Here is an 11,899-nt window from a genome sequence, read left to right on the forward strand (position 1 = left end):
AATATTTCAGAACAAATATTATTCTTTTTTAAAATTATTTTTTGGCTCTAGACCTGCAATTGGAATTGTTTGGTCAAAGGATATCTCCAGTTTTATTGCTCTTTGGGCATAGTTCCATACTGCTCTGCAGAAAGGTTTGGTCTGTTCACAACCCCACCAGCAATGCATCAATCTCCCAAACATCCCATAACCTCTCCAAAATTGATCATCCTCCCTTTTTCTCATCTGGGCTAATCTAATAGGTGGGAGATGATATTTCACTGTTGCAATTTGCATTTCTCTGATCCATAGTGATGTGGAACATTTTTCCTATGATGCTATATAGCTTTGATTTTTTCATTTGACACTGTTCATATCCTTTGATCATTTATCATCTGGGGAATGACTTGTGACTCATAAATATGATGCAATTCTCTCTATATTTACAGACCTTTATCAGAACTCCTGTTTGTGAGGACTGTTTCCCAGGTTTCTTCTTTCCTTCTAATTTTGGCAACATTTATTTTACTAGTGTAAAAGCTTTTCCATTTAATATATTCAAAATCATTTATTTTGTAGTTTATCAAATGCTCCAATTCTTCTCTGGTCATAAATTTATCCCCTTTCCATAGATGTGATCAAGGGTTCCTTGGTCTATTGATGCATCTATAGTGTTAGTCTTAATTTCTAAACCATGTTCCAATTTGACCTTATTTTAGTAGACGGAGTGAGAAGAGGATCTAGGCCTAGTTTTTGCCATACTAGTTTTCCGTTTTTCCCAACAATTTTGGTCAAATTGTGAGTACTTACCCCAGAGGCTGATGGCTTTGGGTTTCTCAGATAGAACATTGCTGTAGACATTTCCCGCAGGTAATTTTGATCCTATTTTGATGCACTGTTTCATGACTCTATTTCTTAATGAAGACCAGGCAGTTTTCGTGACCCCAGCTTTTTGGTACATTTTGAGATCTGCTAGAGCTGGGCCACCTTCCTTTATATTTTTTCCCATCAGTTTCCCTTGCCGTTCTTGCCCTTTTCCTGCTCCAGATGAATTTTGTGACTATTTTCCTACCTCAGTAAGAGTGGCGTCATCTTGTACATTTTATGTGTTTATGTGTGTTTGTGTTTCTTCAGAATCATTCTTTGCCATGGTTAGCAGGCCAGGCTTAGGGTGGTGAAGCAGACCATTAATAGAGCATCTTTTTGAGCCCCTTCCTCATGCCCAGAGATGACCAGGGTAGTCCATCCAAACAGCTGCTCAGGCCCCTTAGAGGCTCCTGAATCCACTGCTGTTTCATTCTAGTGACCAGATGACCTTGTAGTGTGGTTGGCTGACCTGTAGGGATCTCAGAGGCCAAAAAGGCTCAACCCCACAATTTCAGGGCAGAGAATTGGTTTCCAGAGAGGAACCCAAGGTCAGGCAGGGAGTGAGTGTGGATCAGGATGACGATTTCATGTCCGCAGTCAGGGAGGTGATCTGAAATTCAACTCTAGAATGTGGATAGACTGATGACTGGAGCGCAGAGGAGGAGAGGTTACTGAGGAAGGGAAGCAGAGGGAGGGCCTGGGGGTGCCAATGGGGCCAAGGAGGATCCCCCCTTCCCCACCAGCATCAGGGAGTGAAGATGTGAGAGGGCCAATGCAGCCGATGCTGAAAAGGGTGGAGGGAGGCTGGGTCACAAGAGGTACAAGTTGGGGGAGAATGGTCCAGAGGGGAGTGAGGCGGGATAGGCCGAGAGAGCTTGGGGGGATGGCCTGGCAGAGAGCCTGCTCCCCACTACACTCTCCATCTCCTTCCTCAGAGCATGTCCAGGACTCTCCTCATTCCTTCCCTTCTGCCTCCCTCTGGAAGGAGCAGATGTGCCGGGGCAGGAAACAGAAGAACTGGGTGATGGTCCGTTTCTCTTCCTCTAACTTTGACCTGAAGCTCATCATGTAGTTCTCTGTACAGAGACAGACAGACACAAAGAAACTGAGGTAGAAACAGAACCAGGGAGATGAAGGCAGAGAAAGAACCTAAGACTCATCCAGCTTTGGTGACGTCAGAATCCTAAGGCCAGGTCGGACGCTTGGCCTGGCCTGACAGGGGAGGTTTCTGTGCAGCTTCCTCTATGAATGGATCACTGTGCTAAGCTTTGACACCAATACTACTATAATAGCACCCACAGGAATAATCTGTTTCACCCTCAGACTAGATGTTGTGGATGGACAAGTATCGATCGGCCCCAGATGTGTAGCCAGAGAAGTGAGCAGGGATCCCATTGACCTCAGTGCCACCTCGACTGCTGTTGACACACAGCAAATACCAAGGAACTTTTCCTGGGCCCCACTGGTGCCAACCAACAGTGTGCCAGCTTTGCTGACTCCTGAGCGTGTAGTTGTGTCTGGTTGTGACTCCAGGGACACAGACATGGGGGGAGACTGAGTCAGCACAGGCTGGGAAAATGGAACCTAGAAATATAGACACTCATCAATGTCCTGGAATGAGAAGACAAGGAGAACGTGCTTGGAGATCCTCCCTAGAGAAGAGAGGACAGGAGGGAGGAGGAGGTTCAAGGAGGGGTCTGAGGCAGTCCTGACTTGAGCAGACAGTGAGCAGGAGGAGGCAGACAAGAGACCAGGCCATGGTGCAGGGGTCCAAGAGCTCTGCTCCCCAAAGAACACGCAGCTGCTCTGGCTCTGCCAAGGCCCTCTTATCTTCTCCCTGAAATTCGATGATTGAGTTGGGGGCTGAATGCAAATCTTTATATGTGCCTGAGCTTCCATAACCATCCCTGGGTCCTCCCTCTGGGGTCACATGTCCTATGAGGAGGGAGCATATTTCAGGGCATGTCAGTGGGATGTTGGTTTATCGAACCATCTGAGATGTCCCTCATGAGTGATCACAGGGCTCAGAGTAGCTACATTCACAGCCGCCGGGACTGATGCCCACCTGAGACCACCAGGCTCTGCCCATCACTGCCTGCCTTGGGTTAGTGCTTCACTGCCACCTACCAAGCAGAAGCCTCCTATACTCCCAAGCCTTGTCAGCAGCCCTCAGTGGTCCCACAACCAGACCTAGAACCCTGTTTGCTGCCCACCTGTTCTCAAGGCTCGCATCTACCCATGGAACAAATGGAAGTACTTACTTGTTGAGTCCGGAGGAGGGAACTCAGGCCGACATCAATATGATGCATAAGCTGGTTCGTTTATTGATCACAGGATACATACTTTTATACTCTATATTTACGTAACCAATTATATAAGCGTTTTAGCAAGCATTTTTTCACATGCATATTCTTGTGTATGTCTTAGGTGATTGTTTTGAGAACCAAACAGTGTTTTGATAAACAGAATGCAGATTGTTTTGAGAACCAAACAGTGATTTGATAAACAAAGTGCAGAAGGTAATTATCTCAGAATGCGCTATCTATCTGAGCCTGGGAATACACCTTGTTAGCTCAGACATGCAGCTGCTCCCTTATCTAAGCTCTGAAGTACATCTTGCTTGTTAAAGCACATCACTATTTCTGTGTTAACCCTTCATAGCTCTTAGCCTGGAATACATATGACAAAACACTTACTAACGATTGGACTGACTTAGTAAAAGAGATCAAGTCCTCATAGCTTGATTTTTGTCTTTCCTGCCAATAGTTTTTGCAAACACTTGACTTTTTTCCTTTTTTTCTTACACTTTCTTCATGCATGCTCCACTGAGAACATCTTTTGTTTTGGTTATATCCCCAGCACTTTAAATGAATGGCAAAGAAATTGTCCTCAGTTCTGAAAGGGTCTTTTTTCCAGGTGTGTCAGGGGTACTTCTATCTTTCCTCATGTTCCTACAGAGGTTTTTCAAATGCCCTGATGTCATCAGCATAGACATGGAGGTCATGTCTCCATCAGGCTTTGAAGGTGATGGTGGCCTTCAGGGTGACTCTGGAACTGTGTGTAAATAGAATCCAGTTGGACAGATTCTGATAAAGAAGTCTGTCCCTTCACCCCCCCTCCTGCCATTGGAGTCTGGCAATAGCCTCAAGGCACAAAAACCTTTATAAGTGCTTCCTGCAGTAGAGCCATGCTAAGGACTGGCCTTCCAAATGGAAACTGAAGCCAGCCTCTGTTTTCAAGCAGTTCCCCTTCTGGAAGGTTTCAGCTGGGATCAAAGGGAAAGGTCCCATGGAGCTCAGGGGGCAACAGCAAAGCAGAAGGTCTTTCCTCTTCTTTAATCAAAGTCCACCCGATAAAATTATGTAATATGTGACCGGAACCATTTTCAGAGATAAAGACCCTTGGTGGTTAGAACTTTCTTTTTTGGGTCTTCCAAAGTTTTGACTTCAGGACTTGTAGTTACCAGGCTGGATCTCCACGAAGTTATATCTCAGCCTTATGACTATGGACACTGGGTTGGGAGCATCAGGATCCATAAAGACTTGGGGTTCAATATACTGGACAGTGGTCCACCTGACTGAGGAAAAAGGTTGTTCAAGGTGCTGGTGGTAACCTGACTTGGTTGGAATCTGCTGTCTCCTGTCTTTCCCGCTGGGGAGTCAGCAACTTCCACCAGGTTGTCTCATGTGAACTGTGGGTGGCAGGGGGCAGACTTTGCTGAGGATGGCTAGTGCGCCTCCAGGAGAGTGACGTCCAGGGATGATGGCTGTGAGGACTGAGGGAGAACCGGGACTCCTGCTGTGGGGGAGGCTGCTGTTCCTTGGGGTTGTTTCTCTTTTGGTGGTAGTTATTAAGTAGTTGTTGCTGGTAGTGCTCGGGGTAAATGGGTAAGTTCTTCAAAGTGATCTTTCCCCTTAAGCATGGTTGTGAGGTCTCTATGAAGTGTCAAAGTATTGGAAGCTGAGGGAATGCCCATCAACTGAGGACTGACTGAACACGTTATGGTTTGTGCATGTTATGGAGCCTTGTTGTTCTGTAAGAAAATATGAATATTTGAACTCTTGAGAAGCCCAGAAAAAATTACAGGAAGGGATGCTGAGTGAAGTGAGCAGAGTCAGGGGAACATTGACTGCATTAACAGCAACATTGTGAGAAGATCAGCTGTGATGGACGCAGTTCCTCTCCTCAAGTCAATGATCCAGGACAGTCCTGAGAGCTGTTATGGAAAATGTCATCCGTATCAGAGAAAAAAACTCAATTCTGAATGCAAGATGAAGGAGAATATACTCACTTTTAAAAAATACCAACTTCTGCTACATTTTCACTTTCCCACGGAACCCCCCCCTTTAATTGTAATCCCTCTTTTGTACATGTTCAGTGAGGAATGATGTTCAACACAGGTAGCATCAGGGACAAGAAAGAAAGCCATGAGATAGGAAGGGAAACCATGAGAGAGATTTATAAAAAGTGAACCAAGCGTTCATTCAGATTGTGCTGTTTTGTTGGGATTTGCTTTGTTTTGTTTTTCGTAGTCTGCATGGGGTTAGCCTTGTCCATAGTCAGTCTCCTTGGGTGTCCCAGCTCTCTGAACTGCCGAGAGGAGCTGCATCCATAAAGGTTGATCAAGCCTGGCACAGTTCTGACCTCCTTTTCAAGATTTGGGGGAAGGTTTCCATGTGTGGGGTTCAGGCTGACATCAGGAGGCCCTAGTTAGGGTCTCATGTAGGTGCTCACCCTGCACAAGGAGGGTCTGCATCTGGCTCCAACGTCTCTATTCACACTTCCTTCCTGATTTCTCTGCTTCCCCTTTAAAGTGATTCTGATCATGGGCTTATGAGCCCTGGCCAGTCTCCAAGGGGTCACCTTAGGCCAATAGTGCTGCTATTTGTGGGAGACAAGAGTCTCTGCTGGGGCAGCCAGATGGGGGCAGGGGCTCCCTCTCCCCCAGTTACATCCCCAAACCTGGAGGTTCAGCTGAACTTCTGCCATAGTATGAGTCTTCTCAGAGGACCCCATGGGAAGGGGGACTTGTGCTGGGTCCGGGGTCAGATGCACTGTGTTCCCGATCCTTTTATGTCACCCTACGTTTGACATCTAACTCCCCATGTAATTTTCTCTATAGAGACACTCAGAGAGACAGAGAGAAAAAAAGAAACAGAAGTCAGGGAGATGAAGATAGAAACTGAGAAAGACTCGCCTGAGTCCTGGCTGGCTGTGGGGGGGGGGTATCAAGAACCAGGTTCCGGTGGGAAGCTGGGCCTGGGCTGGCACATGAGGTTTTTGTTCAACTTCCTCATTCAATCTACCACTGTGCTGAGGATAGCCACTGCCACTGCTATATGCTAGACAGTAGTAATCGGCTTCATCCTCAGGCTGGACGTTGCTGATGGACAAGTAGCGACTGGTACCAGAGCCGGAGCCAGAGAATCGGTCAGGGATCCCATCGCCCTTGCTTACACCTCCACTGCTGCTGACATACATGATATACCGAGGGGCCTTTCCTGGGCTCTGCTGGTGCCAAGTAATAGCATTACTACTGTACTGACTGCTGAGGGTGCAGGTGAGTTTGGCTGTGGCTCCCAGGGACACAGACATGTCAGGAGACTGAGTCACTCCAGATTGGGAGAAGGAACCTAGAAACACAGACACTCATGAATATCCTGGAATGAGAAGAGGAGAAAGGTGCTTGGAGAGAGGAGAGGGGGCAGGGAGGGAGGAGGAGTGATGAGGAGGGGTCCGAGGCAGCCCTGACCTGAGCAGACAGTGAGGAGGAGGAGGCAGACAAGAGACCAGGCCATGATGCAGGGGCCCAAGAACTCTGCTCCTCAAAGAGCATACAGCTGGGCCTGGGCTCTGCCAGGTCCCTCTTATCCTGTCCCTGAAACCCCTTGCTATGGGTGGGGGCTGAATGCAAATCTGTGTCTGAACCTGGGTTTTCTTAACTATACCTTTCTCCTCCCTCCGGGGTCAGAGGTCCTATGGAGAAGGGACATATTTCATGGTAGTAAGGTGGGATGTTGGTAGACAAACCCAGGTGGGATGTCCACATGAGTGATCACAGGGCTCAGAGCTCGTAAGGACACAGCTGTGCTGAGCCCCCTGAACCACCAAGATCCCCGCACCCTCCCTGCCTGGTCTCCTCCAGTCCTGCACCTCCCCCTACTGACCAAAGGCCTCACATTCGCTCCAGCTTTGTAAGCAACACTCAGGTGACCCAAAGTCAGACAAGACCCCTGCTTGCTGCCCCCCAGTCCTCCAGGCTGGCATCTTCCCAGGGGACAAAAGGAGGTCCTGACTCCAGGGAGGACAGAACTAGTGTATATATCTAAATGGGATCAAGTCCTCACAGCTTGATTCTGTCTTTCCTCCCAATTGTTTGTCCAAAGACTTGGCTTTTTTTTTGTTCTTTCTCATTCCTCCTGATTCACTTATGCCCCACTGAGGACATCTGCTGGTTTGGTGATATCCCCAGGACTTTGAATTATTCTTGAGGAAATTGCAGCTGTCCTCCATTCTGAAGGGGTCTTTGGATACAGCCGTGTCAGCGGCACTTCTACCTTTGCTCTGGTTCCTTGAGAAATTTTTCAAATGCCATAATGTCAGCAGCAAAGACATAGAGGTCATGTCTCCATCATTGTTTTCTTTTTTTAATTTTTGCAAGGCAAGGGGTTCAGTGACTTGTCCAAGGCCACACAGCTAGGTAATTATTAAGTGCCTAAGGCCGGGTTTGATCTCAGGTCCTCCTGGCTCCAAGGCTAGTGTTCTATCCACTGCACCCCCTGGCCGCCTCCATCAGTCCTTGCAGGTGATGGGGGCCTTCAAAGTGACTCAGGGAATATGTGTAAAAAGAGAGAATTCAGCTGTCAGATTCTGATAGAGAAATCTTCACCTTTCCCATCTGTGTCAGTGCAAAATAGATCAGCCACAGGAAATGACTGCACAGAATTCTGTTTCGAAGTGCTCTCTGTGGTCCGACCAGGCTAAGCCCCGGCCATCCAAATGAAAACCCGCCCTCTGTTCTCAAGGAGCTCCCATTCTAGAAGGTTTCAGCTGTTGGTCGCAGGGAGAGGTCCAATGTGGCTCAGGGGGTAGCAGCAAAGCACATGCTCATTCTTCTTATTCACCATAAGCTATGCTGAAGAAATTAGGTCAGTTTGGGGTGAGAGTCATTTTACTCAGCTAAAGACCCTTGGGGCAAGAATTTTCTTTTCTGGGTTTTCCAAAGTAGCGCATAGAGGCCTTGTAGTTGCCAAAGTTCATCTCTACAAAGTGATCACTCAGCTTCATGACTATGGACACCGGCCTGGGAGCATCAGGATCACTCTAGTTTTCTGGATCAAGATGCTGGACCATGGTCCTCTTGACCTGAGGGAAGGGGGTCCAGGTGGTGATGGGGATCAGACTTGGCACCTGCTGCCTCCTCCTTTCCCCCACGGTTGTCAGCAACTTCAACTAGTTTGTCTCATCTGAGCTGTCGGTGGCCGTTGCTGAGGATGGCTAATAGTGCTTCCAGTGAATTCCAGGGATGATGATTGTGAAGACTGAGGTAGAACCAGGACTCCTGGTGTGGGAGAGGCTGTAGCTCCTTGGGGTTGTCTTTTGCTGGTAGTTGGTAAGTGGCTCCTGCTGCTGTACTGGTGAAGGTATGCCATTTCTCCAAAACGATCTCTCCCCTCTAGAATGTTTGTGGGTTCTTTATGTCGTGGCAAAGTATTGGAAATTAAGAGAATTCCCATGAACTGAGGAGTGACTCAGCACATTATGGTATCTGAATATTCTGGAGCCTTTGTGAGATGATCAGCTGTGATGGATGCAGGTCCTATTGGCAGTTCAATGATCCTGGAAACTCTTGAGAGTGGTGTCAAAGAAAATACCATCCTCATTCAGGGAAATGACTGGATCCTGAATGCACGGCAAAGGACACCATGTTCACTTTAAAAAACCACCTTCTATCACATTTTCCCTTTCTTTCTCATGGTTTTTTCCCCTTTATCCTAATTCCTCTTTTATATCATACTTAATAAGGAATTATGTCAGACACAATTAGGATAGGAGAAACGGGGAAAAAAACCCATGAGACTGGAATGGAAGCTACAATTGAAATTTTTAAAGAGTGAAAATATTGTTCATTGAGATCCTGGCCTTTTGTTTTGTTTTCTTTTGATTTCTTTGTTGGTTCTGCCAGGTCCCTCTTATATAAAAATGAGTTCCTTCCCTCATCCTCATTCCCCTTCAAAATAGTTTGTAATGATATTACATATAAAAGGGAAAAATTCAAAAATGAAAAATTTCATGAACACCTGGTACAATTTTGCACAGAAATACCCTTTTCTGCATTAAGCACCACTGGTACCAGTCAGCCAGGAGACCCTTTTCAGCTCTCCTTTCTATCTCCCCACCTCTCAATGCCTCAGTCTTAAATAGGATTTTCTTTTTCTTTGGGGTCTTCTTGGAGTTCTTGCTGGGCTGACTCCTCAGTCTTATTGGTTTCTTTTCCCCTCTCAATATTATCTATGTTGGTTTCTTTTTCTCTTTCTTCCTTTTTTAGTTCCTCCTTTGCTTTCTGTTTTTTTGCCAAAAGACAATAATTGATGCCCATACCAATAAAGAGGTAGATGCCTGACACGATCAGGATGGCACCACAGGCCCAGTATGTATATTTGTAGTTTCCATACATATCACTGAGACGACCTAAAAGTGGTGGCCCTAGGAGGACAGGGCAGCACTCCATGATCGTCAACAAGCCCATGGCACTGGAGAATCTCTGGGTTTCAACAAGGTCCATTAGTGTTTCAAACAATAGTGAGCTGAGCCAGCCAAATGCGAATCCTAAGAATGCCGCATAGATAGCAAACCCAAAGTAAGTGGTGTTTAAGGGAACCAACAGGTGGCATATACCATTACTAATCACTGAGAGAGCAAAATAATACTGTATTTGAGGTGTCACCCACTTTGTGTTGGCTACAAGGCCCATGGAGGGTCTGGCTATCGTGTCAACAAAAGCTAAAATGGAGAGCTGAAAGGCAGCAGATTCTTTTGGTATACTCTGACTTTTGGCATAATTACTAAGAAAAACTAAGGGACTAAACAATCCAAAAAATATGAGCACATTGTAAGAGAGGTGCAGCAAAAAGGCTCTATGCTTGAACAGGGAAAAATCCAGGAACTTATTAATTGTTTGGAAGACAGAACGGTTCCCCTGCTTACTGTTTCCAGAAAGAACTCTACTGGCATCCCCAGAAACTTTCTGGCAGGACTTCTGCTTCCCTGTTTCCTGGAGGGCTTCTTTAGATGTTTGTTTTTGATTTGGTTTGGGTCCTATTGGTCGCACAAGAGAGCCAGCCACACAGCAGTTGAGTAGCAAACTTCCAAGAATTAAGAAGCTGCCCCTCCAGCCAAAGATATCAAAGAAAATCTGATTGATAGGGGCCAGGGTAGAGAGGAAAACAGGGCTCCCTGCCATGGCCAAGCCGTTTGCCAATGGGCGCTTTGGGTAGAAATATCTGGCGATCATAGTTAAGGCAGGATTTAAGTTGAAGGAGAGTCCAAGACCACCAATGACTCCAATACAAAAGTGCAGCTCCTGCAAAGCGTTACAGAATGAAGCAGCAACCAAAGCACATGCTGACGGGAAGCCACCACACATCATGACTGGTGGGCTGCCATACGTGGTCACCAGAATGCTGCTGATGGGGCCTCCTGCACAGGTAACAGCCAGCGTGATGGAAGATATCCATGACACTGGACTACTAGAGGCATTGACGATGGCTTCAATCTCTTTGAAGAATCCAGGAATGGATTTGGCAAATGCATAAGAGAAGCCAAGAGAAATGAAGGATCCGACAGCCACAACCCATCCCCAGCCTCCTTCTGGCGGGGTCTACCACTGGGGACCCCCAGCTGATGGGCCCATTTTAATCGGAGATGGATTTCAAACTTCAGTTCCAAAGACTTTGAGTCCAAGATTCCGTCTCCCAGGCCTTAAGGTATGTTTCTCCTCCCCTGGGGGCCGGACGCGGCAGCCCCTCGGGGTACCGAGGAGGAGGGTGATGGAGGGGGCTCCCTGGGCAGGGCTGGGAGGAGCTGGGGGTGCGTCCTCCTGCCCGTTCCAAGGCCGGTAAGGTGGGGGCGATTAGAGCGGGCGCTAAGCCGGGCCGGGGCTGCGGTCAAGGCCGGCCTCAGCCGCTCACCCATGGCCCGGCTGGGTGACCTTGGGCCAGTCACTCAGCCCCACGGCCTTAAGGGGCATTAAAAGCGGAAAGCCGGGCTGGAGGCGCCGGGCCTGGGCCCCGGGGGCCGCCCTCGCAGGCCCCACCTCGGGCCGTTTGGGGCCCCGACGGGGCGGGGGCCCCTCCCTGTGAGGCCCTGTGGCCCCGCGTCCTCACCTGGAACGCGAGTCGCAGGGGGCCCCGGGGGTCCAGCGCAGCCCCCCGGAGTGCGGCCCGCACTGATCGGGGCCGGGGGCCTCGCTTCCCCGGGGGTGACCCCCAGCCCGCCGGCTCCCCCCAAAGGTCAGGGCCGGGGCCCCTGGGGTCCGGAGGGCGCCACGTGGGCCGCGGCCGGGCCGAGGGAGGGGAAGGCGCCCCCCCCAGGGATGACATAGCCCCCCTCAGCTGCATGCATTGTCCCCACTCTCTGCACTGCTGGGAGGAGCTGCTTCCATCCACACTGCTCCTCTCACCGTCTCCTTGCTGATGTGCACGTTGTTCTCTTGCTTCTGCGCCCCTCTCTCAGCATCAGACCCCACAAGTCATTCTCTAGTCTGGCCACTTATGCTTTATTATAGAACAAAAGCATTCCATACTAGTCCTGTACCATAACGTGTTTAGCCATGCCCCAGTTGCTGGGCGGCCCCTCAATTTCCAATTCTTTGCCACTACAAAAGGGGCTGCCATGAATATTTGGGAACAATTGTTATGTTTTAAATAATTTGTGGGCTCTAGACCTGGAATTGGAATTGTTGGGTGAAATGATATCACCACTTTTATTGCTCTTTGGACATGGTTCCATGGCTCTCCAGAAAGGTTGGGTCGATTCACAACTCCACCAGCAA

The 11,899-nt window shown here is 48.4% G+C and overlaps 1 protein-coding gene across 1 annotated transcript; it reads right to left on the bottom strand.

Moving 5' to 3' along the window:
- Positions 1 to 9,143: 9,143 nt before the first annotated feature.
- On the bottom strand, positions 9,144 to 10,955 carry LOC141497139 (monocarboxylate transporter 1-like). The gene is given in 1 exon segment (XM_074199781.1): positions 9,144 to 10,955. A coding segment is annotated over 1 exon segment (1,497 nt). The 5' UTR covers positions 10,760 to 10,955; the 3' UTR covers positions 9,144 to 9,262.
- Between the last annotated feature and the right edge of the window lie 944 nt (positions 10,956 to 11,899).

This window comes from Macrotis lagotis, chromosome X (assembly GCF_037893015.1).
Source record: "Macrotis lagotis isolate mMagLag1 chromosome X, bilby.v1.9.chrom.fasta, whole genome shotgun sequence".
NCBI lineage: Eukaryota > Metazoa > Chordata > Mammalia > Peramelemorphia > Peramelidae > Macrotis > Macrotis lagotis.